A 22,058-nucleotide genomic window follows, 5' to 3' on the forward strand; every position below is an offset into this window, starting at 1 on the left:
AGAAAACAAAGGTAAAAATTGTTAGACGCACAATGCACAAGCAAAAAGATGGAGCTTTGTAACAGAAATCAGAGAGACTTCCAGATCCCTTGATAACAGTGGTGCAGTAGATCGCCAGTCTGAGTCACAATATATATTTTGCTCTACCATCAACATACACACATAAATACTTATAGCAACACCTAGAAAAAAACAGGTCGCCAATTGACTTTAGCATGCATTAGCTACTGTTTCTCTTGCAGCATATTCCTCATGCAAACACAGACTGCATATGTATATATATATATATACAGAGAGAGAGAGAGAAATATTTTACACCTTACAGAGATTCCACAGAATTCTTCAATAACCTTCATACCCAGAGGAGAGTCCAGTTAATTTAAATGTGTGACTCTAGGTGTAAAAGTGAAATCTATACAAAAAAGTTCCACGGAGTACTTTTAGGAGTACCAATGTGACACGTCTGAGAGTGCTGCTCTAATATGAGAGCATCAAAAGATACAGTCAGTCCCTACATTTGAAAACTGTGATAATGAATGCTTCTCTACAGTTCCCTCTTTTATAGAATAACCAATAGCAGGAATTGTCACCATATGCTTGATGTTTCATCAAACATCCAACTCAGCTCATTTTATATATTCTTACTTCTTTCAAAATGTGTAAATTAATTTTACTTTTAATCAATGATTAGTTCCTTTGCCTACATATTTCCCACTTAATATAATAAACCAAATAAAGTTTACTGGTAACTTTGCAAGAACTCAGAAAAACAAAATTGAATTATTTTTTTCCCCAGCCTTTTTCATCAGTATAGGTTTAATAGTTTAATAAGCGACTCTGAAAAGGACAATTTGTCAGCCAGTCATTGAAAATAAACACACCATCTATTGAACTTCACTTTTTTTCCCAGATTTTGTTGAAGCATCAGTATGGAAGAATAGGGTCTAAAAATTCCATGAATACTGTCATTTGAATGCATTACTTTCTTAAGTAAGGAAGTCTGCACTCATTACCTGAATAGTTGCATCCATACTATTAAGATTAGATGGATTTAGAATAACAGGATCAATATGTTAGGAGAAATTCATACATGAAGAGGCAATTTAAAAAAAAAAAAAATTGTGTCTTGATTCACGGCAATTTTGATCATGATGTTTTCCCCAACATATGTCCAACTGCATGTTTTTCTGAAGAACTATGACTAACCAGAAAAGCAGCTTGGTTTCATAGATGAACGCCTGGGCTTCTGTCACTTGAGAGATGAAATGCTGTGCTTTTGGTCGGCATAACCTACGTTAACAGGGACTTTTCAACCTGAGTTTCACCTCCTGTATCTGCTATAGCAGCAGTTCTAATAGGATACAATCATTTCAAACTGAGATTTATTTCACTTCATCCTATTAACCTGATCACTATCTAGCCATACGCATCTGTTAACATGAGACACAAAAAAAAAGTTTCTATCGTCATCTGCAGAAAATGCCATGACACTATCTAAACATAGCATGCTGTCAAAGATGTAAAATGTCAGAGGAAGATGGTGAATCAGACAATCAGATTAAAAGAGAGTGACATGAGTTAGGAAAAGGAGATTAATGAACATTGCAGAGTTACTGAATTCTGCTTCATTATCAGATAGAAGCCAGCATTTAAGTTTGAATAATACAATACACATAGATAATAGACAAGTTCACACATATTGATTGCAGCATTAGCCCAAAGAGCAAAACATACACTTAAACCCATAAATCATTAACAAGATGCAATATTGACCAAATTACTAGCTAGCAAAGTTCAGTTTCCACTTCCAATGAAATAAGCAAATTAAGTGGGCTTTTTTGTCAGTGTCAAACCTGGAGGAGGAGCATACAAAAGTGTGTTATAATATTGTAATTTTGTATGAACTTCTCCAAAAGCATTGCAGTAAAGAACAGGGTAAGCTTTTATACCAGTTTAACTGACCTTAGAAGAAAAATAAAAAGGCAGCAGTATCATAGGATTATTACTAATTATTTTAAATCTCAGGAGGTGCAGGACGAGAATTAGAAGCAGCCTGTCATAATCACTTTATAACTTTAAATAAGAATGGAGCAATTTTATACATACACTGTTATAAAGAAAACTGGAGGAACAGAGGAACCAAAGGAGGGAATTTAGGTTTTACTTAAAATGAGTCAGTATTTTGCTCTCATGCCAGCTTATTTCGTTTGAGCAAATCTCTACCTAGAGCAGAGGGAGAGATTCCATACTGTTGAGTTCAATATCACCTGACTGGATCAAACTCAGAAAATTTTGCTGAAAAAAAATCTCTCCTCTGCCGCTTATTTGTTCTCTGACCCCTGTCAAGTAGCTTCACCTCTGCACGTTTCCATTTCCCTGCCCACTTCTATTCAACTATAAAGCAAACACTTCTGGGTAAAGACTCTTCTTAACGCAAGCTTGCTTGCACTGTGTGTAGACCAGTGGGAATTCTGATTTCACTTGGGACTGCAATGTGTACAATAATCCAAATAAAGCATAACAAGAGTTCACGGAATTATGCAGCTACAAAGGTATGAAAGAGCAGCAAGATTAAAAAAAAGTAATAAATTAAGCTGATTTTAAAAATCAAATGACAGAATTTGGATAGTGCTGTGAGTAGTGCTGAATAAACACACTTTGCTGAAAACCTTATTTATTATTTGATTATTCCTATAAGCAGACATGCCAGTTCTTAATGATCACCTCCTTCCAAGATGACACAAGATAACTTGACTTGGTTTTTTTGGGGTGGGGTTTTTTTTGTTTTGGGTTTGTTTTTTTTTTTTTTTTGTTAATTCTGGAGACATTAGCCTCACCAATATCTGTCCCAGATGGAGGTCTGGTGCAGATGTCTGCTTGTATGCAGGGATCATTGATCTCTGAAATCTGAGCTTGACATTAAAGACTTTGAGGATGAATCTTTCTTCTTGAGTGAGAAAATAATCTCTCTTTCAGAAACAGAACCCACCCACCCACCCACAAAACTTTCATTTATTGTGGCCCTAATCCTCATTAGAATTTACTCCCACTGACTTACCTTTGACAAAAAGATTCACTGTCATTCTACAGAGAGTCCAGGCTAATGAGCGCAATATTGTACCTGAATATTTAGGAAAGTTTTCCTTAAAATTTCTGGTTTTGTAAGCCCAGATTCCCAACAAGATCAGAATTACAGTATTCTGTCTTGGACCTCTTGCAATTCGGAAAAATCTGAAAGGTCTACTGTTTCAACAAGCAACGTTTCCAACTCATCACTCTTTATTTTACTCATCCTGTCTTTAAATCTGGCAGAGATCAGGCTGCTGTTGAAGGGGCTGCCATGAGATCATGCAAAATGCACCAGTGAAGCTTAATGTGTGCAGTGACAGAGGTACAGGAAATAACTAATTTCTCATTTTCTGACTCTTCCTCTCTTTCCTGTCAAAATTCTAATTATATGAAAAAATTGCATTTTACTGACATTGTGTCAAGTAGTCATAACTGTTACCCCATGTAAGTGTTTGACTCTGGTTCCCAAATAATAATGTTAATGAGATAACACAGAGCAGAGGGAGTGTGGGCTGCCAAGCCTGTGCAGCAAGCTAGAGCAAAATTTCTAATGCAAATGATTTCCTCCTGGACACAACTGCATTTGATTGGAAGATTTCTTAGCAGCTTCATTTTCAGGCTATATCATCCAACGCGCTACTTATGTCATCAGCATTTTGCACAAACTTGCTTTCTGCCAATGAAAGCCTCTCTTTGAAATGTTATTGCAAGAACTAATCCTATTTGCACCTCTGACTGTAAAACTCAGCCTCATGACAGAAATACACAGAGAGACCCGAACAGACAAAATACTGAGGACCAGGGAGGCCAGCACTGAACTGGATGGGATCTCTGAAAGTAAATTCACACTGGGGTGGGGGGAAAGAAGTCTTGGAAATGATATAAATTCATGTTAGAGTTTAATATATCAAAAAGCCACTTCATATGTTCTTGCAACATGGACTTGCTCCAGACTCCATAATTCCAAACATAATTCTCAACCCATGTCCTTCATCTGTCTCAAACTCCAGTACTTATATCATTTATCTTGGGAAGTTATTCTACCATATTGCACCACCATACCCAACATGCACCTTTCCTCCTTAAAAATAAAGTGTGATTCACCTTTTTAACGTCTTTGGATTTAACTGTAGCATCATCCTCTGTTCTCTCTGAGGAAGAGAACTAAAGGAGATCTTACTGGGCAAAACTAAGCTTGCATCAGACCTCAATTTCTAAAACAAACAAACAAAAGAATTATACTGCTTCCCACTCTACTTCAATCATATCCACACCAAATGCCTTTAAGTTAACTAGTTTAAGAAAAAAGGATTTGTAGTAATTGCACACTCTTTGTAATTCTGTCTCTAACAGCACTTGGAGGTCCCCTGACTCTGAGAATTCCATTCAGGCATCAGGGACGGGATTAAGGGATACAGTCCAGTTGGTGAAAATGCAAAACTGAACAGAATCAGCTACTTGTCATCCTTTTCAGTTGCTTTATACGTGCAGGGTCAAAAGAACAAACAACAAGTTGCAGAGTATTTGCATTCCTTAATGAACTGCTGGAGGCAACTGGGACATTATAATGATGAAGACAACCTAAACAGAACATAATTAAAACACTTTTTTGTTTGCTTTTTTTTTTAATACTGCAGTTAACCCCAGAGACACAGAAAACAGACCTGTTCAGAAAACACTTTTACGATGACCTTTTCATCCTCAGAAGATGTATATTGTATGTCAGGCAATCTTTGTAAGTATCTATATTCTCTCTTCTGATTTACAATTAATTTGTTTTCTTTCCAGGTAGGTTAATATATTAATAACAGGCCTTATGATGTTCTATACCCTGTTCCTCCTTTTGCTATCTGCTCCGTTTCAGCATTCAGAAACCACAGGAATTTTGCAGCCCCCCTCCCCAGGGATTCCTTCTGTCAAACTTTTCATTACATAGGCAGGAGATGTACCCCTGCAGTTACAGTAAAATTCAGCATTAAAAGCAGAAATTACATTTCTTCTTACACATGAATAATAAACCAAATAACTACACGATTAATATCACAGTGCTTTCCCTTCTACTATGGCTGATTTTTCCCAGAGTTTAGATAGATAGACAATGATTACTTTGGAGTTAAAATGAATTACATTTGGATCCTTGCGCTAAAAAAGCAAACAAAAAAACCCCCACCCCAAACAATCACCATACCCTCACCCGAAGAAAAGAAGAAAAAAAAAAAAAAAAAACACCACAACTAGGATTTGGTTTTGAATGAGCTAAACAAAACAAATTCCACCCCCCCTCCATATAATTTAAACTTTTCAAGTCTTGTGCTTATTTCTCTTTTGAATAGTGTTCTCTCAAAGTAACAGTGATTTCCCCATACAAGTCTCTACAACTATTTTTTTTTTCCTTCAGTATTGCTAAATAATAATGTTCTTTTCCAGAATTTCCATGGGGAACCGCTCTGGACAAAACAGTTATCATCTCTTGCTGCTCTCCCTGGAAAGGAAACAATATGCTGCCTACAAGTGGCCACTTAGAGAAAGACTTCCATCTCCTACAGTTCTCAGTGAAGCTGCTTCTCCCTCTCCTCAAAGCACAGGAGACCACCAGCTAAGGGCAATGCCCGAAAAGTCAAAGGTGACGGCCTTGACTAAAGGAAGACAATTCCTCAATAAGCTTTTCAGACAGGCAGGATTTTTATATTTTAGCCTCTCCTGACATATTTCTCACTCCTCTGTTTAGGATTGATGTGATTGCTGAGCACAGGAAGCACTTCTGATTAGCCTATCAGGAAACTTGACAATAGAAGGAATTACAATACAGGACTGTGTAGGACATAACTGGTGAAAAAGGGGATGTCACATTTGAAATGTTCTGTATGGCACAAAGAAAATAAATCAATATTTTACATGTAGATATAATTTTTGTTTTGCAGTAAGAATGTAATACACAAAATATGAAACTTCCTTTGAAGTTATTAACAATAATTCTGTATCAGCTTTTATTTTTAGCAAAGATGACATCAGAGAACCTTAATCTTTTTTTCTGCAGCTCTGCAGTGTAAGCCAAGACAATTGAACCCTTTTACTACTAACGCTGGGCGCTCAGAGAGGAACTCTCAAGTACTATTATCCCTGATACCATCAAACACACTATAATTTGTGCTGTGTATAGCAGTTTTGAAATGTGTCATGGAGATGGAGTGATTCATACTTTTTATTTTTCTTGACAATAGATGTTAATATTTTCCCGGTATTTAGAGTGTCAGCTTTTTGACAACTTACATTGCATTTTGGGTTTGGGGTTTTTTTTTGTGTTATCTGAAAACTAAATTGTATGACTTGGTACAAAATAAAGCCTATCACTTGACTAACACTTCTAGCCCCTCTTCTTGTGGTGGATACTTTCACAAAGTAAATATCTTGTGAAGAGGCAATAAAATTGGGGGGTGAGGGTGGGTGTGAAAGAGAAAAATGGGAAAAAGTTAGAATCATGAAACCATTTGGATCTCAATGTGAACAACAAATTTTGAAGATGCTTTTCCTGGGGGTGCGAGGGCAATCTACTAACTTGTGATCATTAAAAACACTTCACGTCTTTGTTTTCAGAGATATTCACATCTATGAACATCCTGCTATGCAAGTAAACTTCAGAGTGCCCTTGAAGGCCTCATATAAAGCTTCCAGATAACACTGACTGTACTTCAAAAAAATTAAAAAAAAAAATCACAATATTAAAGTCTTAGTTCTGCTCTTTAAAAACTTATATTCTACCCTTCTTGCTTGGAAGCTGCAGTATGGAATAACTCAGGTGTTATGCTCTGAAGCATATAGCTTTTTGGAAGCATTGTTGAAGAGCAACAGAATACAAAAGTTCATATAAAGGAAGAAGTATCAAAATGTGACATTTCTAATAATGAGGAGGTGGTATAGCTTTTTACAGACCTCAATAACAAAGAAGAAGATTTAAAGACTTACTTCAGAACTGCAGCCCAGTCTCATACACCCCAAAGGAATTTGACTTCAAAGCTGCCTGTGACATGCTACGCGCATGTCGGACAACAGAAGAAAGGGACAATGAGAACTGGCAGAACTGCCGCGTTTGGTGCTGCTGTCAAGATGATATTACGGTTCCTGCTTTGCCTGCAGAAAGTATCTAGGAGCAAATCACCTCTTCCAGGCTTTCAAAAAACCTTTACTACGACGAAGAAAAAAATCATTCCCCAATTCCCAAAGGAAAATTACCCTCTGCAGGTTCTTTTTACTCTCTCCCTCTCTCTCCTTTCTCCCACATCACGTAGCAATAGCAGTTAATGAAAGCATAATGGCTCCACCTATCAGATGCAGGAATATTGGACATTTATCAATAAAAGTTAATGTGACATTTACAGTAAGAGACTTTCATAGTAACAAGGTAAAAAGGGATCCATCTTTCTCAGGAAGGAAGGGAGATGTAGTATTACAAACAACTATTATTGTTTGTAATTATTGCAAACAAAATTATCACCTGGAAATCTCTCTGATAACTCCTATCTAACAACTGAGGCTGTAAAAGTGATGCTAAAGAGATGAGGCTTAAGTAATAGCACTGCTTGGAAGACCAACCCACAGATATTCATTAGACAAGGTCAAAATCATGGGATAAGGCCAAAGGAAAGACCTAAATATACAAACATTAATACTTCTTATACTGTAGGGGACTGTCTCTGAAGTCTAGATTTCCCAGAAAGACAAAAGCGGGTTGAGCACTGCAGAACTTCTCCAGTTCTAGTTGTCTGTGCACAAGTGAAATACAAGAAAAAAAGCAAGATCAGCAAGTTCTGGGACATCGTTGACCACCACATAGCTCCAGGAGTGAAAAGGAAATACTACCCAGAGCAGGAAAGGCCTCTAAGACCATCTCTGAAAGTGTGAAAGCAACTGGAAATTTATCTACTTAAAAGTGTGTCCTTGTGTCTGGAAAACATGAGGGTGCCTGCAAGAAACACAACAATCAAATTGGCCTCATTTCTGACAATAGTGGGCTCTGTAGGACTTGAAGATTTTATTAACCACATCCACTAACAAGAACTCTGAAGAATAAGATGCTACAATGGAAAGAATATGATGGTACATAAACATTTATAAGACATCGAAGTCTGCAAAATTAATTCTGTAATTTGGCTAATTTACCCAAAATCCCCAGAATTGCCACAGGGAATTGTTCTATCCAGCATTAAGTTTACGCAGGGTCCAATGTTCTAATACGTTTGCAATTAAACAGCGGCAAAGACGATGCTGTGACTAAATCCTGTAACAGGCTTAATGCGATAGCAGAGTTCTACCTAGTGGAAATCCTGTGAAGGTACCTAGTTGAAATCCAGGCGATTTAGTCTTTTTCTGAGCAGGTGTGCCACTGCTGTAGGCCTCAGCTGTCGCCTCAGGAGAAGGCGACCCCACACACCAGCCTGGGGAGCGTCCTCCACCCCACGGCCTGGCCATGGCACAGCAGCAAGTGGAAACAGGCCCGGCCTGATTCAGCTGAGAGGAAACTAGGGTTTTGCACCATACAAGTATGCTACTATATCTTACAATCTCATTTGTCTATCACCGAATAAAACCAATAAACCCCCCCCCAAAAAGTCCCAGAAGCAAAAACTCTGACTCTTTGCTTGTCAGCAGAGGTTAGTGCCCTTAACTTCTAGCCTGCCAGGAGGTTCTCAGCTGCTGTGCTTCTGACCACTGGCAACTACAGCGCCCCAGCATCAAATAAGGGATTATAGAATACTCTTACAACATATATATTGACATGATAGCCGTGGGCCTCTCCTGACACTCAGGGTTAAACCCTTCAGACTGAAAAGGGCCTAGAACCCCCAAGTCTTTCTGTGGATATGTTTTAACCATTAAAGAAGAAAATTCACACTAACATAATCCCTGTGAATTTACAGTTCTGACCTGTGAAGCTAAAAAGCTGTTGCAATATTTTTTTTTTTTCTAACAGTATTCTGCCAATGTGAAAGCACCTGTCTGCCTTGACAGGCGTTTCTGAGATTGTTCCAGATAACCTTGTGTCTGTGCAAAGTTAACTATAACATTCATCATACATGTTCTCTGATGCCAGCAGCAGGAGGTGCAGTTGCTTTAGGCTCTATTTTAATAATTTTCTCCAAGTGCCACTTCTGTAGCAAAAGTCTAATCTCACTTTTCTACAATAACTACTACTATTTGTGGTATTATGGTACCCATATCTGACTCATCCTACATAAAAAAAAAGGGCAGAACTCCCTCATTCAATAATTCTTGCATCAGGCTTAGCTGCTTGTTCTTGAGGCAGCTCTTCTTTCAGAAAGATATGCAGTTTTGATCAAAGATTTCCACTAATGGAAAATCTATCATATTCCCTGAATGATGCATTCCAATAATAAAATACTTTGGCTTCTGAAAATGTGCATCATCTTTCCTGATCAAATTCTCTGACTTTCAGGCTCAGCCTCAGGATCTTGTTATGTTGTGTCTTCATGATAAATGAATCCCCAATACCAAGCATCTACTCTGTGTGGAGTAGATATGTCACCCCTTACACTTTTCTTTGACAACAAAAAGCAAACAGAAGAAAACAGAAGTAAAAAGCAAGCCCTCATATGAATTTGTTTAAGGTTGGCTCAATGTTTTTAACAAAAGATAAGTTTAGGTCTCATCTTAAATACAAAACAGAATTTTTCCACCTCCGAATCAAAAGTCAAGCACAGAGGTTCAGATCTAATGAAGGACAAAAGGGACATCCATTCCTCCCCTCCACCCCCCAAAAAAAACCCCAAACCAAACAATAACCTAATAGAAATTGTTTCCCATGTCCTTTCTATGTTAAGATAGACCTATCAGAGGTGACTGAAGTAAAGAACTTCTAAGCATGTGCACAAAGGAGAACTACAAGAGGAAATCCTCACACGCAGCTTTAAAACTAGAAATCACCCCTCTAAAGTTCCTTTACAACTATATCATAGATTTACAGTGCTTTTAATTAGAGCATTAGTAAATAAGCATGTGAATTTCTATCAAAGTTAGAGGAATAAATACATACAACATTTTCCCCATTGGGGAGCAATGAGGATTTGTCAATACAGCAGTACTACTGATCCTTAATGTGAGGTGAAAAAACACGTAAGAGGAATTTCTGGAAAGCACAAGAAAAAGCAAACATCTTGTGGTCCAACCCCTGTTATTAATCCCTTGGGAACAGCAACAGATCTTTAATAGAGCATGGTAGCTCTAGCACCATAAGAACAAAGCCCTAAGCTGGACTGTAAGCCACATACCTAACCAGAAAAGTTTGCTGGTTTAGATCTTCAGCAGAGTTTAGAACAATCACAGGGAAAACAAAATAGCTCTGTAATATCAGCAAACACTCCTTTGCTGACCCAGAAATAGATGTAGCACCAATCTTAGGGAGGGCTGCACAATCACACAAAAACTTTATCTGACATGGAAGAAGCATGTAAAGTCAGAAATGCTGGTCAATTTTAATGGTGGTCAAAGGAGAGGAAAAATTAAGTCACACAGCTATTCCAAGTTAACCCATGACTGACTTGCCCTGCCTTTGGGCATGATCACTGTAAAAACACGTTGCTTTGGTCAAGCCAGACATGTCTTTTGGCTTTTTGTCTCCTATTAGAAAAACACCCTGGGCCTCTTTGCCATACACACTACTCAATAGCAAAGCATTGGAAAAGGTTTCTTTTATTAGGGCAGTAACAAAACAGCATCGGTACATTAATAATCAATAGTAAACAATGGAGTTTAACTGTCCAGCATCTAGATATCTGAAGTTCTAGCCATAGCTTTCTTTACGTATACATACATTCCAGTAGTCTCAATGCATATTTACTAGGTGGTAGCAGGTTATATTAACATCTTGCACACACAAACACATACATATGCATCCCAATATGAATTATTTTATATTAATCAGCCCAGCACAGAGACCCTGCAGTAACTGACACTTCCAACAGTCATGCACAATTTTTATGATCAGTTAAGGCCAGATAAGAGGGGGGAGAAGAAGAGACACAGGGAGATGCAAGGAGAAAAGACAAGCAAGCAAAAATCACTAATTGAAGACAGTTCTTCAGGTCAAAAGCTAAGGGTTGTTAAGAGACAGTGTCCATATTATCATTTAGAAAAGCCTACTACGCTAAAAACAGCTTCTAGAACTGTGTTTGTAGAGCTAGACAGGGTGGGAGGGCAAGAAGAAATAGCTATTGAAGAAAAACTTTCTTGAGAAGTTACAGAGGGCATTTAGGAGATGTAAACTAATATGTCCTCATCTGATAAGGCTAGGGTCACCTAAGCTACCCTGGTAGAGGATGCATTTTTCAATTAAATAGTTTCTGTTCGAGTCTGTCCTTTGAGAAGTCTGTCTGGTGACTACATATGTTAGTGGCCACATTTTAGAACAGAGATACTGTAAATGCTCAAATTCTACCAGACCTACTAAGCAAGCCCAGTTGGTGCAAAAGGTACTATGGTGTGGGAGAGCTGGTACGAAAACAGAAGAATTACAGAATTCTACCCAGGACGGGGGGGGGGGGGGGGGGGGGGGGGGGGCGGAAATCACTAAGCCTCTCTCCATGTGGATTGATTCCAGGAGAGACAAAGGCGAAGTAAGCCCTGTAACTTTGGTACAGCATTTCTCTGTATGTAGTCATTGGTTTTTGACACCTTAGCAGAATTACTTGGGCAATGTGTCTGTATACAGACATGCTTTGAAGGTCAACCTTCGCAAACACCGTTGCACGAAATCTGTGGTTCAAATCTTATTCTAAGATATTGAACAGATTCAGTCTAGCAGAGCTGCATTTTATTATAAAGTGAAAATAAGGACACTTCAAGAAGTGAAATAGTTAAATGTATAATCAAGTTTCAAGTATATTGAATATTTAGTAAGGAAACTTACAAAGTCACTAGATGTCTTCCTATTGACTTAACATAGTTCAATATAAGAAATCCATTCAAATGCCCAGGTAGCCATGGCTGACCATATTGTGAAAGTCAGTTCATTGACTCAGTTAGTGAACTCTTGCCATTTTAAACTTAGGCAAGTCATTAACCATGAAGAAAAACAAAGATTATTACTTAACTACCTGTTCAGCTGCAGGTACAAGCATGATATTATAATCTGACAAACAAAGCATAATCAGTATTTCCTGCATCCACTTTTGTAGCTACACATGATATACATAAATCTCAGAGGTGCTAATTTCACTACAGGAACTACGCACTTAAAATTTGCTAGTATAATTTGCAAATAGAAAGCAGAAAAAAAAAAAAAAAAAACGTGTTAGAGGCTTTTGGGGAGCCGTAAGAGACCAGTAAGGGGTACAAGCATGTGACATTCCACAGTAATGAGGCAGGCTGGCTGCATGCCAGTGTCAGCCACTGTAACTGCACCCTGCAAGAATTCAGCTGCAAATCTTTGTTTCCTTTATGTCTTTCATATCTTTGCAATTCTCAAGGCAAAAGGCAAAGACAAAGTCTTTCAGCCGGAGTTCTTTCATCCAAGAACATTCTTCATCCAAGGCCAAAGGTTCACCATATCCTAAAAGGCCTTTGGATCTGCATGTTCAGTCATCTTCATCCAAATGTATTTCTTTGGGAGCATTATTCAGTCCTTGTGGTCGATCCTAAAAGAACACCAATAAAAACTATCTTCATTCCTTCAAATACAATCTTCAATGGTTTTATCTCTAGGACCACTGTATGACAGTATTGCGTCAAAGGTGCAAAATGGTAAACGATTCAGAGATATTTCAATTAAAACCACAGCACATTGAAACACTCCTCCTATTATTTTTGGGTTTGGTCAATTCTTTAGATAAAGGTTTCCAAAATGAAATGGAATTTCTGGAAAAGCACATATATGAACACAATATTTTTCCCTTGTGCTGACAGCACTTTAGAACAAAAAAAAAAAAAAAAAAAAACAAAAACAAACCACAAATAAAAACCACACAACAAAAAGCCAAACGCTTTCCCTGGACAATATTTCTAAAGTGATAAAATTGTCATATAAGACCCTACCTGTATATTACACTACTACAAAGTATTTTGTATACAAAACTCCAGAATATGAGGAGGCCCTGTATCCACTTAAATTGCATTACTGGAGTAGGGAGAAAGAGAGTACCCTCTGTGAGGAGACAAGACCATTATTTAATGGTGCACAATAATGCTATAGAAGAGTTTATAACACAAATTAAAAATCCTGCAATTGCAACTTGTGATTGCCTAAAAATAGAAAGCATCAGCTAGTCTTGGTTTCAAAACCAATGCCATTCTGTAACCTGCCCGTCAGTATTCCACATCATCTAGCTTGCTTAACTTGCCTCCATCTCTTTTTACATACACACACATATATATAAAGTTTTCCAATCCTTGTTTTGCCTTTTTTTTATTTTATTTTCCCTGAGCTACCTATTCACCTCTTCCTTTCTGCCTCCTGTCCAAATATCTTCTTTTCTACAGGTAGCCTTTCCCTGCTCCCCTTCTTTACAGTTCCACACGTTGTTTTATGATTTTAGTCTTTGCTTTTCTCGCTCTGCATAATGCACAACTCTATTTTGGTCTCCAGATTCTCCCTACCTGTTCTGAGTCTCCTGCGCCTTTTCAGCCTGTTGCCCCACAGTCACCTCCAGTTCTTTGCTTTTATTATTTTGTATTTGTCACAACCTTTTTTCACCTAAAACCATAGTAACTTCTTTTTTTTTTTTTGTATGTTACCAAGCTTCTACTATTGCACCATCCTGCCAAACAACTGGGTCACATAAACTGTTTGTAGAGTAAGTGGCCAATCCTGACAAGACTAAATTGGAGGAGAGCTGATCTTCAGCATAATTAAAAAAAATAAAATAAAAAGAAAGAACAAAACACAAAACCTTCTCTTTGCTTGCAGTGCTGGCAGTTCTCGTTATTACAATGCTTGAAATAATTAAGTTTATTACTACTAAATCTGCAGCTTCTGAAGGAATTCCGTAAGACACCTCCCTCAAAAGAAAATCTGAAGTTTTGATGGTTACCAGAAATGCACGAAACATGCTCCTGTCTTAACTTAGTGAATCACAATTGAGAAAGGGTGTCATTCAATCCTAATATTTTAAAGTCTTATTATTTTTAAGCTAGCTGTATAACTATTAGCATTCTGACTCACAGGGACAGGCATAAATCTGATCTGAAGAGCAGACTGCGTAACAACTGTTTAAGTCCATATCTGATTTTGAACTATTCTGAGTTAAAACTACATACTGTATGGTCAAAATATTAAAGGAAGGGAAAGGAAAAAAAGGAAAGCTAATCTCAAGCAGTCACCACACAAATGCCACTAAAATGTCACTCATTACACTAAAGTTGTGAAAACAGGCAGCAATGTTGTCTCAGTAACTGCTATTCAATTTTGGATGGAAATGACCAGAAGTGACAAGTGTGTGGTACTTTGCAGATTTCAAGTCAGTAGCAAACGCAGAAAAAGCTCAAATTTCCTCATCACTTTGAGATATTTTTTCTTATCAAAAGTCATTTCTTGATCTCGAATTAAAAGCCGTTTCCCCCTTAATGGTGTCAAAGCAACATGACGAGGAAGGAAAAGGGGTTGTTTGGGGTGGTTTTTTTTTGTTTGTTTGGTTTTTTGGTTTTTTTGGTTTTTTTGTACACCACTCAACCTCCACAAAACCTTTAATTGCTGTGTTTTATATTTTCTAGAATTAGTGCAGTTAAATCGCTCTCAGGATTCTTCTTTTACATTCCTATCTGGTTTTTCAAAAGGAAGAGTAGAAAGGAATAAAATTTTGACTAGAAACTCTTTCACATCCATCTTCTAATATAAATGATACCCTACACCCTCCTCCCCCCTGCCCCCCCCCCCCCACCTTAAGACTAGGCTATGCTTGCATAACTGGGGTAATTACTCAGAGGAAATATTTCTCTATCAATTCTCTGCTGAGTTTAAAGACACTGAAGGACTCAGAAATCAAATCCTTTATAACGTTAACTTTTTGAAAGATGTTAACAAGAGATATTAGCTCAAACAGAAGCTTCCTATTGACTCTCTATTCTGCCTTCAAGGCCTGACCAAAGTAGATCTCAGGCTTTAAATCTGATAAAACTCAGATGGGATTTGGTTTGTAAAAAACAACAACTCTAGGCTTCAAAGTTTATTAATTCTTCAGTATCCTCTGTTCTTTAGCTTTTTATGTGTAAACTAGATTTCAGCACGCCAGAGTCAATAAACAAATTTTAGCTGAAAGGGGATAGTGATACAGTGTACCATGTATCTTCTCGTAAAACCAAACATCATAAGCTTTTTTCAACATCAAGACAAATGTAAAAAGAGAAAGTAAGGTAGATTGTGTCAGCTGCAGCCTGGAAGAAGACTGAACGCAAAACGAGGGAGCATGCTCTTAGGTCAATTTTTCCTAAGAAATTTCAGGCCTATCAGATCTTGGACCTAGTATATCATGCAATTAGGGATCATTTTTTGGATGCTCAGGCCTTCCCAAATTTATTCATAAAAAGATCTAAGCTACTGCTTTTCTGTCCTGGCACCTGACAGTAAGCAGTCCTCTCCCCTGCTCACTCCTTCTGAAAAATGCACTATGCGGAAAAAACTAACGTACCCACAGCGAGCTCGGTGCTGGTTCAATGTTTTCCCTGCAGTGGTGAAATACCATGAAGTGCTTGGAAGCACTCACAAACAATTTTCTCAGCGTTCAGTTCTCAGCACTGAAGCTAGCTGTGGGTCAAGTCAATGCTAAGACAAATCTAAGCTTTACAGCTGTTGAAATACTTAAGCCATACCAGATTTTAAAGTGATGTCATAGCAATGCAGTTATTACTTGCCTGCCACAGGATCTGCTGATGGCAGTTGAAGTTCTTATTCATCAAGGGGCCCAAATAATTGAAACAATCCATCTGCTCTATGTACTCTCTTTCTGCCTATACTGCAATTACTTACTGCCTTGTGATATTTGCCAGTGATGTCATACTTAATCAAGCAATCGGTGGCCTGTTACATCTCCTGAGATCTGCGCTGCACTCCTGTGCTGAAACACAACTATCTAAAATAATCCACCTGTTCCAAGCCTTCCCTTTGCAAAACCTGATGGGACATGATATTTGGCAGTGACTGTCATAACTGATCAAGCAATTGCCAGACTCACGCATATTTCCTGAAAGCTGCTGCTGTTTTTCATCATGAATTCCACATAATTGAAATAATTGACCTGCTCCAGGGCCCTGCTTCGACTCTAACGTTTTCTGCAATGGGACATTTGCCTATTGTCATATTTGTTTAAGAGCCGGAGTAGGAAGAGACTTTGATTACTTTTTCACAAGATGTCATCGCACCACAAAGGAAAGTGACATTTTTTGCAGTTTGTTTTACTGAATTGCCAGACACTACTCTGCTTCCTGTACTCATACCACGACTCACAAGCACACGTGCTCTGCTACAGCCATCTAAGTGTTAGAAAGGTATAGGAAGAAGAAATGAAGGAAAGCATGCAAGCTAAAGTTTCGCAACCAGGCTGATAGTGGGAACCCTATTACTGCTCCCATATGATGGGCACCAAGTAATTTAAACACTCCAGTCCTCTGTTGGTTAAATGGACTTCTATTAAGCCTTTTTTCAGCAGTTATAGAGCCTACAAATGTTTTACAAAGGACCAGGTACCCTGACTTAGGCTTTTCAGTGCTTATTACAAAGTCAAAGGACAGACTTGCCTGTTGATTGATATAAAGATTTTTAGAATAGTCCGATTAACTCTACTAGCCATAAAAAGCTTTTATGGGTTCATCTGCTATTGTGAGAATAGGGGTATAGATCTTACTTGTAGTCAGATTATATTGCTCAGTTTTATTTGAGAAGGCTAAAAATATCACATTCACTCACTAGATCGCATCCCACTCCTGAATTTACTGTATTCATCTCAAGGATGGATGTTCAGTTCGTTCATTACTCTGCTTAGCATCTGAGTAGGTCACAGACTGACTGACAGGGACAGTAGAAGTCTAGCATATCCACAATAATCTTGCAAGTGTCAGCAGAGATTTCCAGCACTTTCATTAAGATGCAACATTTCTGCAGCTGTACTTTTTTAAGGGGTTCAATATTTTGCCCTGCACAGAGTACAGTGTATAGAATTATTTTTAAAAGACCTCTTACTACATAGCATCCACCTCTAATAACGTCCAACTTTCCTGAAGTCCAAGCTTTTCTTTATCTGTAGCTTTCTCTTTTCAGCTCTTTATGTTCAAAGAGATAACACTGAAACGACTAAAGAGAAGTGCTGTTTTTAAAGGGAGAAAGCTGACAAATCTTAAACAGATGTACAGCTAGAAGTGATATCAACATTAGTGTTATAATTATCTGCCTACTTAAATAAAAGTTTGAGGTTGGGTGGTTGTTTTATTTTTTAAATTTGGAAGAAAATGAAAACCAACTTGGAAAGACAAGATGATCTGTTAACAAATAGAGAGCCCAAGCTCTACAGCACTACTTGCATGCTTTCCCCTCAGTGAGAAATACATTAATTACACGGAGGAACTTACCAAGTGGTAAAGTTTGAATTTCAACTTTTTATAAAGGGAAGGTTTATATAGGAAGACTTGATACAGTACTCTAGTGAGCGTTTTGTCAATCAACGCTTCCTTGAGGAAAACAGATGACAGAAAGAACGCACTTGTATGTGTGCACACAACCACGGGGTGGGGGAACATCAATCTTGTGATGAAATGGTTTGGGTTTGTTTGGGTTTTTTTTTTTTTTTTTTTACATACATAGGTGATGACTGAACGTAGAGAATTCAAAAGAGTGACTTTACAGATAATTGGCCCTGACTAACAAAAGAAAAACAACACTGCAGCTTTTTATCAGCAGTAGAATGTAATTATGCATCATTAATTATACTGGCATGTCAATGAAAGGTCAGACAACACAATATAAAGGCGGAAGAAAATAGTCCTATACCCTGACAATGATGATGTTAGAAAACGTTAGTGCTTACATCGCAGTCTTGAGGAGGGAGGAAATCATTCTTCGTTTAAATCAAGTGAAAATCTGTGGTCTGATCTGACTTCCAAACATGAAATAAAACAAGGTGATAGGAATAGAGGAAATGTTGCAGCCTTAAATGTAACCGCCTACCCTTTCAACCTGGCCAGACAGGTCTGCTCTGCAGGGTATATAACACTAGGCAGCAACACTCACTTAGCAGGGGCTCAGTAACAGCTTGCCAGCAGTAGTACAATTCAAAGCAGAAGACCTACCTTTCCTTATCACCGCGTATGCTTTTATTAAGGTAAATCTACTACTTGCAATGTTATTATTATCAATCTGATTGTTTCCACTGCCAACTCTCCCAGGAGGCAAATTTGCGATTTGTGACGCTGTGCCCCACTGCAGATAAAGCTGTTCTTTATTTGTATGTTCCTATTTGACCCACCATTAAGAAAAAAGGAAATTTCAGCCTTGTTAGCAGTGAACAGTGTTTTTTCTTAAGAGAAGTCACTTTTAGCTAGATCCTTCAATGTCCACCACATTGCTTCCCCTCCCCATTGCTTTATTTGCACAGACTGATTACAGTGAATGATAAATAGAAGCAAGTTTTATGGCTTTGTAAGTGTATTTCAAATGCCCTAGAAAATAAAAGACACAATAACTTACATGATGTCATCTCTGCATGCAATATATACTGCTTTTCCTGATTCTTTCAATTTTTCTTGATTGATTAGAAATACATATAACAACCTCGAAGGCCAAAAGCTTCTGAAGGAAAAAGCACACAGTGTTCTAACATTTATCGCTAATGGACTCAACCATGCCTCTTTGCCAGGATGAAAGAGGCTTGCAAAGACATTCCAATACTGCTGCTTCCTTTGCCAAAGCAGGAGTGAGACTTCGCAATGGGTAGAGATGGAGGAAGTTGTGCCAAAGAACATTTCAGGGATGCACCTTCTCATTGGCGAGCTGGAATTGGGTTAGGCAATCTACTGGAAGAGGAATATCATGGTCTAAGTTGACAACATTTGCTTCCTCAAGTTCAGGCTACTCTTTCCATGAGGGAGAGTTTAGGGTCTTTGAGGGGTGTAGAGGGTCTTTGAAAAAAAAACAAAACAAAAAAAAAAACAAAACAAAAAAAAAGCAACCAACAACAAAAAACCAACACCACCACAAACCAACCAAAACCAACCAAAACCCAAAAAGACACCAAACCAATTTACCCCCTATCTCCTCATACTCAGGTATATTCCCCTTCCCTGCCAAAAAGAACACAAGATTCAGTTAAATATTGAAGTGATTAGAGTGTTGACAAAGAACAGCAGTGAACTGGGAAAAACACATTTTCATTTTTCTTTCCAGCTCAGTAGAGAAATCTTGTTTTCAGCAGTTCCATTTCACACAAAAACCTCTCTCGAGATACTAAATTCAAAGCCTGAAACTGCCTCCTTTCCTCCTGTCATTTTATCTTTTCACATAATTACAGAGAAATTGCTAATGGTCACACTGAACACTTAAATTGGATTTATCAATAAGGTAAATCAAACATTCACAGCAAGTTAAGTTATGCAGCATATATATTTCAATACAGCACCATATCACCACAGTTGGTAACTTAAAGGCAAGCATTTAATTGCATGAAAATTTTGGAGAGAGGATGAGGGAAGTGGTGTAATGAGACTGTCTTTGAACAAACTTAGTAGGATAAGCATTGATAAAAATATCAAAGAAATAATGTTGAAAGTGATATTAAGCCCAAATAAGGAAACTCCCCAAGTCCTGGATTTTAACTTGGTGCAAAATGTAAGCAGAAGTGAACTTTAAAGCTAGGTTAACCTCCCTTTCACTTTGCATTTCTTTTTACAACGAAGTTGTGGGAGTTTTTGAAAACCTGTGGTTTTGTCTAACTGCACCGCTCTTCTAATGGCTAATGCAGCTTTCTTTTCAAGTCTCTCCAAGCTGCTAGAGAACAACTTAGATACTATTCACTGTATCCAGCCTTCTGCTTAGGCAGCAAATGCTACTCTTAGACAATGGTTATCTTGAGTAGCTATAGCACCATTAACTTGTCTCAAATGCCCCATTTTTAAAGATTGTTCTTGTTAGGAACAATTTTGGAAGAGTACAGAAGAGCTGAAAAGGGCTGAGTGTTTTAGATTAGGCTATTATAGTAAAATTGAGCATCCCAATCAAGTTCTCTGGTATCTAAACTGATTTATTGCATCCGAGTTCTTCTGTGTTAAAAGAGATCCGACAAGAAGTATGCATCAGAAATTTTGTAGTAGTGTTTCACGTTAGGCCTTCTCCATCCCCACAGGTCAGATCGCAATTTAGATTGCGCTACTTACTAGAAAAATAAAAAAAAATCTTCTACCTCAATATTATACGAATATATCAGTGAGATGTGTCCAACATCTCTCATGCTCTATCTAGTAGACAGTAATTAGTAGACAGCGGAGGTGATTTTTAGAGAATCCTTGATTTTTTCTGAGGGAAGCTAGCAACAAAGAAAAAGATGTTTGGGGGATTCCTTCTAAAACAGTGCAACTACCATATCAGCTCCTGTTCAGCTACAGAGCCAAAGCCCCAGTCTTCCCTCCAGCTTCTACTCCTGCCACTTCAACAAGAAGAAAGCAGACATTTGGCTGATTTCAGTGTACCTTACACCTCCCAGAAACAATGACTCATAAAATGAAAGTTATCTTATTTGCCTAGTAACTGAATACGGTACAAAGATTTTATTTAGTGACCAAATAAACAAGGTTCCTCACACATCTCAAACTCATAATCTTTGAAACAGGTTTCAAAAATATTCACTTAGTACAAATGAAGAGTGCTGCTGAAGAGAACAAAAGGTAATCAGAAAAATACCCAGGTATTACTCAGGGACCTAAATAAAAGATATAATCCTGTTGATTGCCACCTGGACAGGCACTGTGTTAGTTTTTAATCCTAAAGTTCTCTTGAAAGCAGCAAGTTCTACTTCTTTCCATGACCAAAAGCACCCATGTTTTAACAGGGAAAGCCCTATGTCTAGCCATGTTAATATAGGTTAAGGCGCAAAATTACAGGGAATTTAAGCAGATGCTTTCAGTGCCAATCAATGTAATGTTTTCAGGATAAGGTTCTTTGTCAGACAAATATAGCATCCATTTCCTTAAAAATAATTAAAAAAAAAAGGTGAAATGGAGATGGGATCAGAGCTTCTTAATATACAGCCTAGTTGCCACAAGTTGCCTAGCTGCCACAAGATTCCCCTCCTCCCTTGTTCATTTCTGCATGGGTTTCCCAACTGGAAGAGTGAATTGTTTTCACTATAGAAGTACTCACAGTGACCTTTTTCAAAAGGGTCCATTAAACTTTGTCTTTGGGCTATTTATTACTGTGTTTATGGAATTAATTACCGTCTCTTATTGAATTTTAGTCATAGTAATGTGTTATTTTTCATACAACTGTTCAGATTACCAAGAGGTAAAGATAAAATGCTTAGGTACACCCTGTGTGTTGAAAGTTTTTAATAAGTAAAAAGGGGTTTATTTGATAGTAGTGGTCAGGCACATAGCCTTGATCTTACTGACAAAAGGAAGGAGCTATCTGAAATCAAGTCCGATTGCGCACAGAGAAAATAAGACAAAAGGCATTTGATTCAACAGATTAATTTGCTTCTGATGCTTTTTGCCACCATTGGTTTTAGATGTCTGAGAATCCAGACAGACCCAGTTCTACCTCCCTGTGACTTTGATCCTTGGAAGACTCATATTCATTTCCTATTTTATATTTTCAGCTTCAAGATAATTCTTAAGGAAAAAAAAATCCCAAAGATATTGAGCAACAACGAGAACCCTAAAAAACAGGATAGACAGACATGGAGGAAAATCAGAGAATTCATTCTTTTAGAATATGGCTGTTGCTGCTGATTCACTCCATGCCAAAAATCTCCTATAACAGCAGTCTTTGGGAATATATGCACAAAGGG

The 22,058-nt window shown here is 37.8% G+C and overlaps 1 protein-coding gene across 5 annotated transcripts in view; it reads right to left on the reverse strand.

The window, feature by feature from the left end:
- Nucleotides 1-22,058, reverse strand: part of ATRNL1 (attractin like 1) — a 527,881-nt gene that overhangs the window by 86,262 nt on the left and 419,561 nt on the right. For 2 of the 5 annotated variants that reach the window (XM_063338745.1, XM_063338743.1), the window contains one exon: nucleotides 11,621-12,716. The exons of the other annotated variants lie outside the window; for them this stretch is intronic. In XM_063338745.1, the coding sequence (XP_063194815.1) occupies nucleotides 12,657-12,716 (60 nt within the window). In that variant the 3' untranslated portion in view covers nucleotides 11,621-12,656. Of the gene's footprint in view, nucleotides 1-11,620; nucleotides 12,717-22,058 lie in introns of those variants that run through there. 5 annotated transcript variants of the gene reach the window in all.

This window comes from Chroicocephalus ridibundus, chromosome 6 (assembly GCF_963924245.1).
Source record: "Chroicocephalus ridibundus chromosome 6, bChrRid1.1, whole genome shotgun sequence".
NCBI lineage: Eukaryota > Metazoa > Chordata > Aves > Charadriiformes > Laridae > Chroicocephalus > Chroicocephalus ridibundus.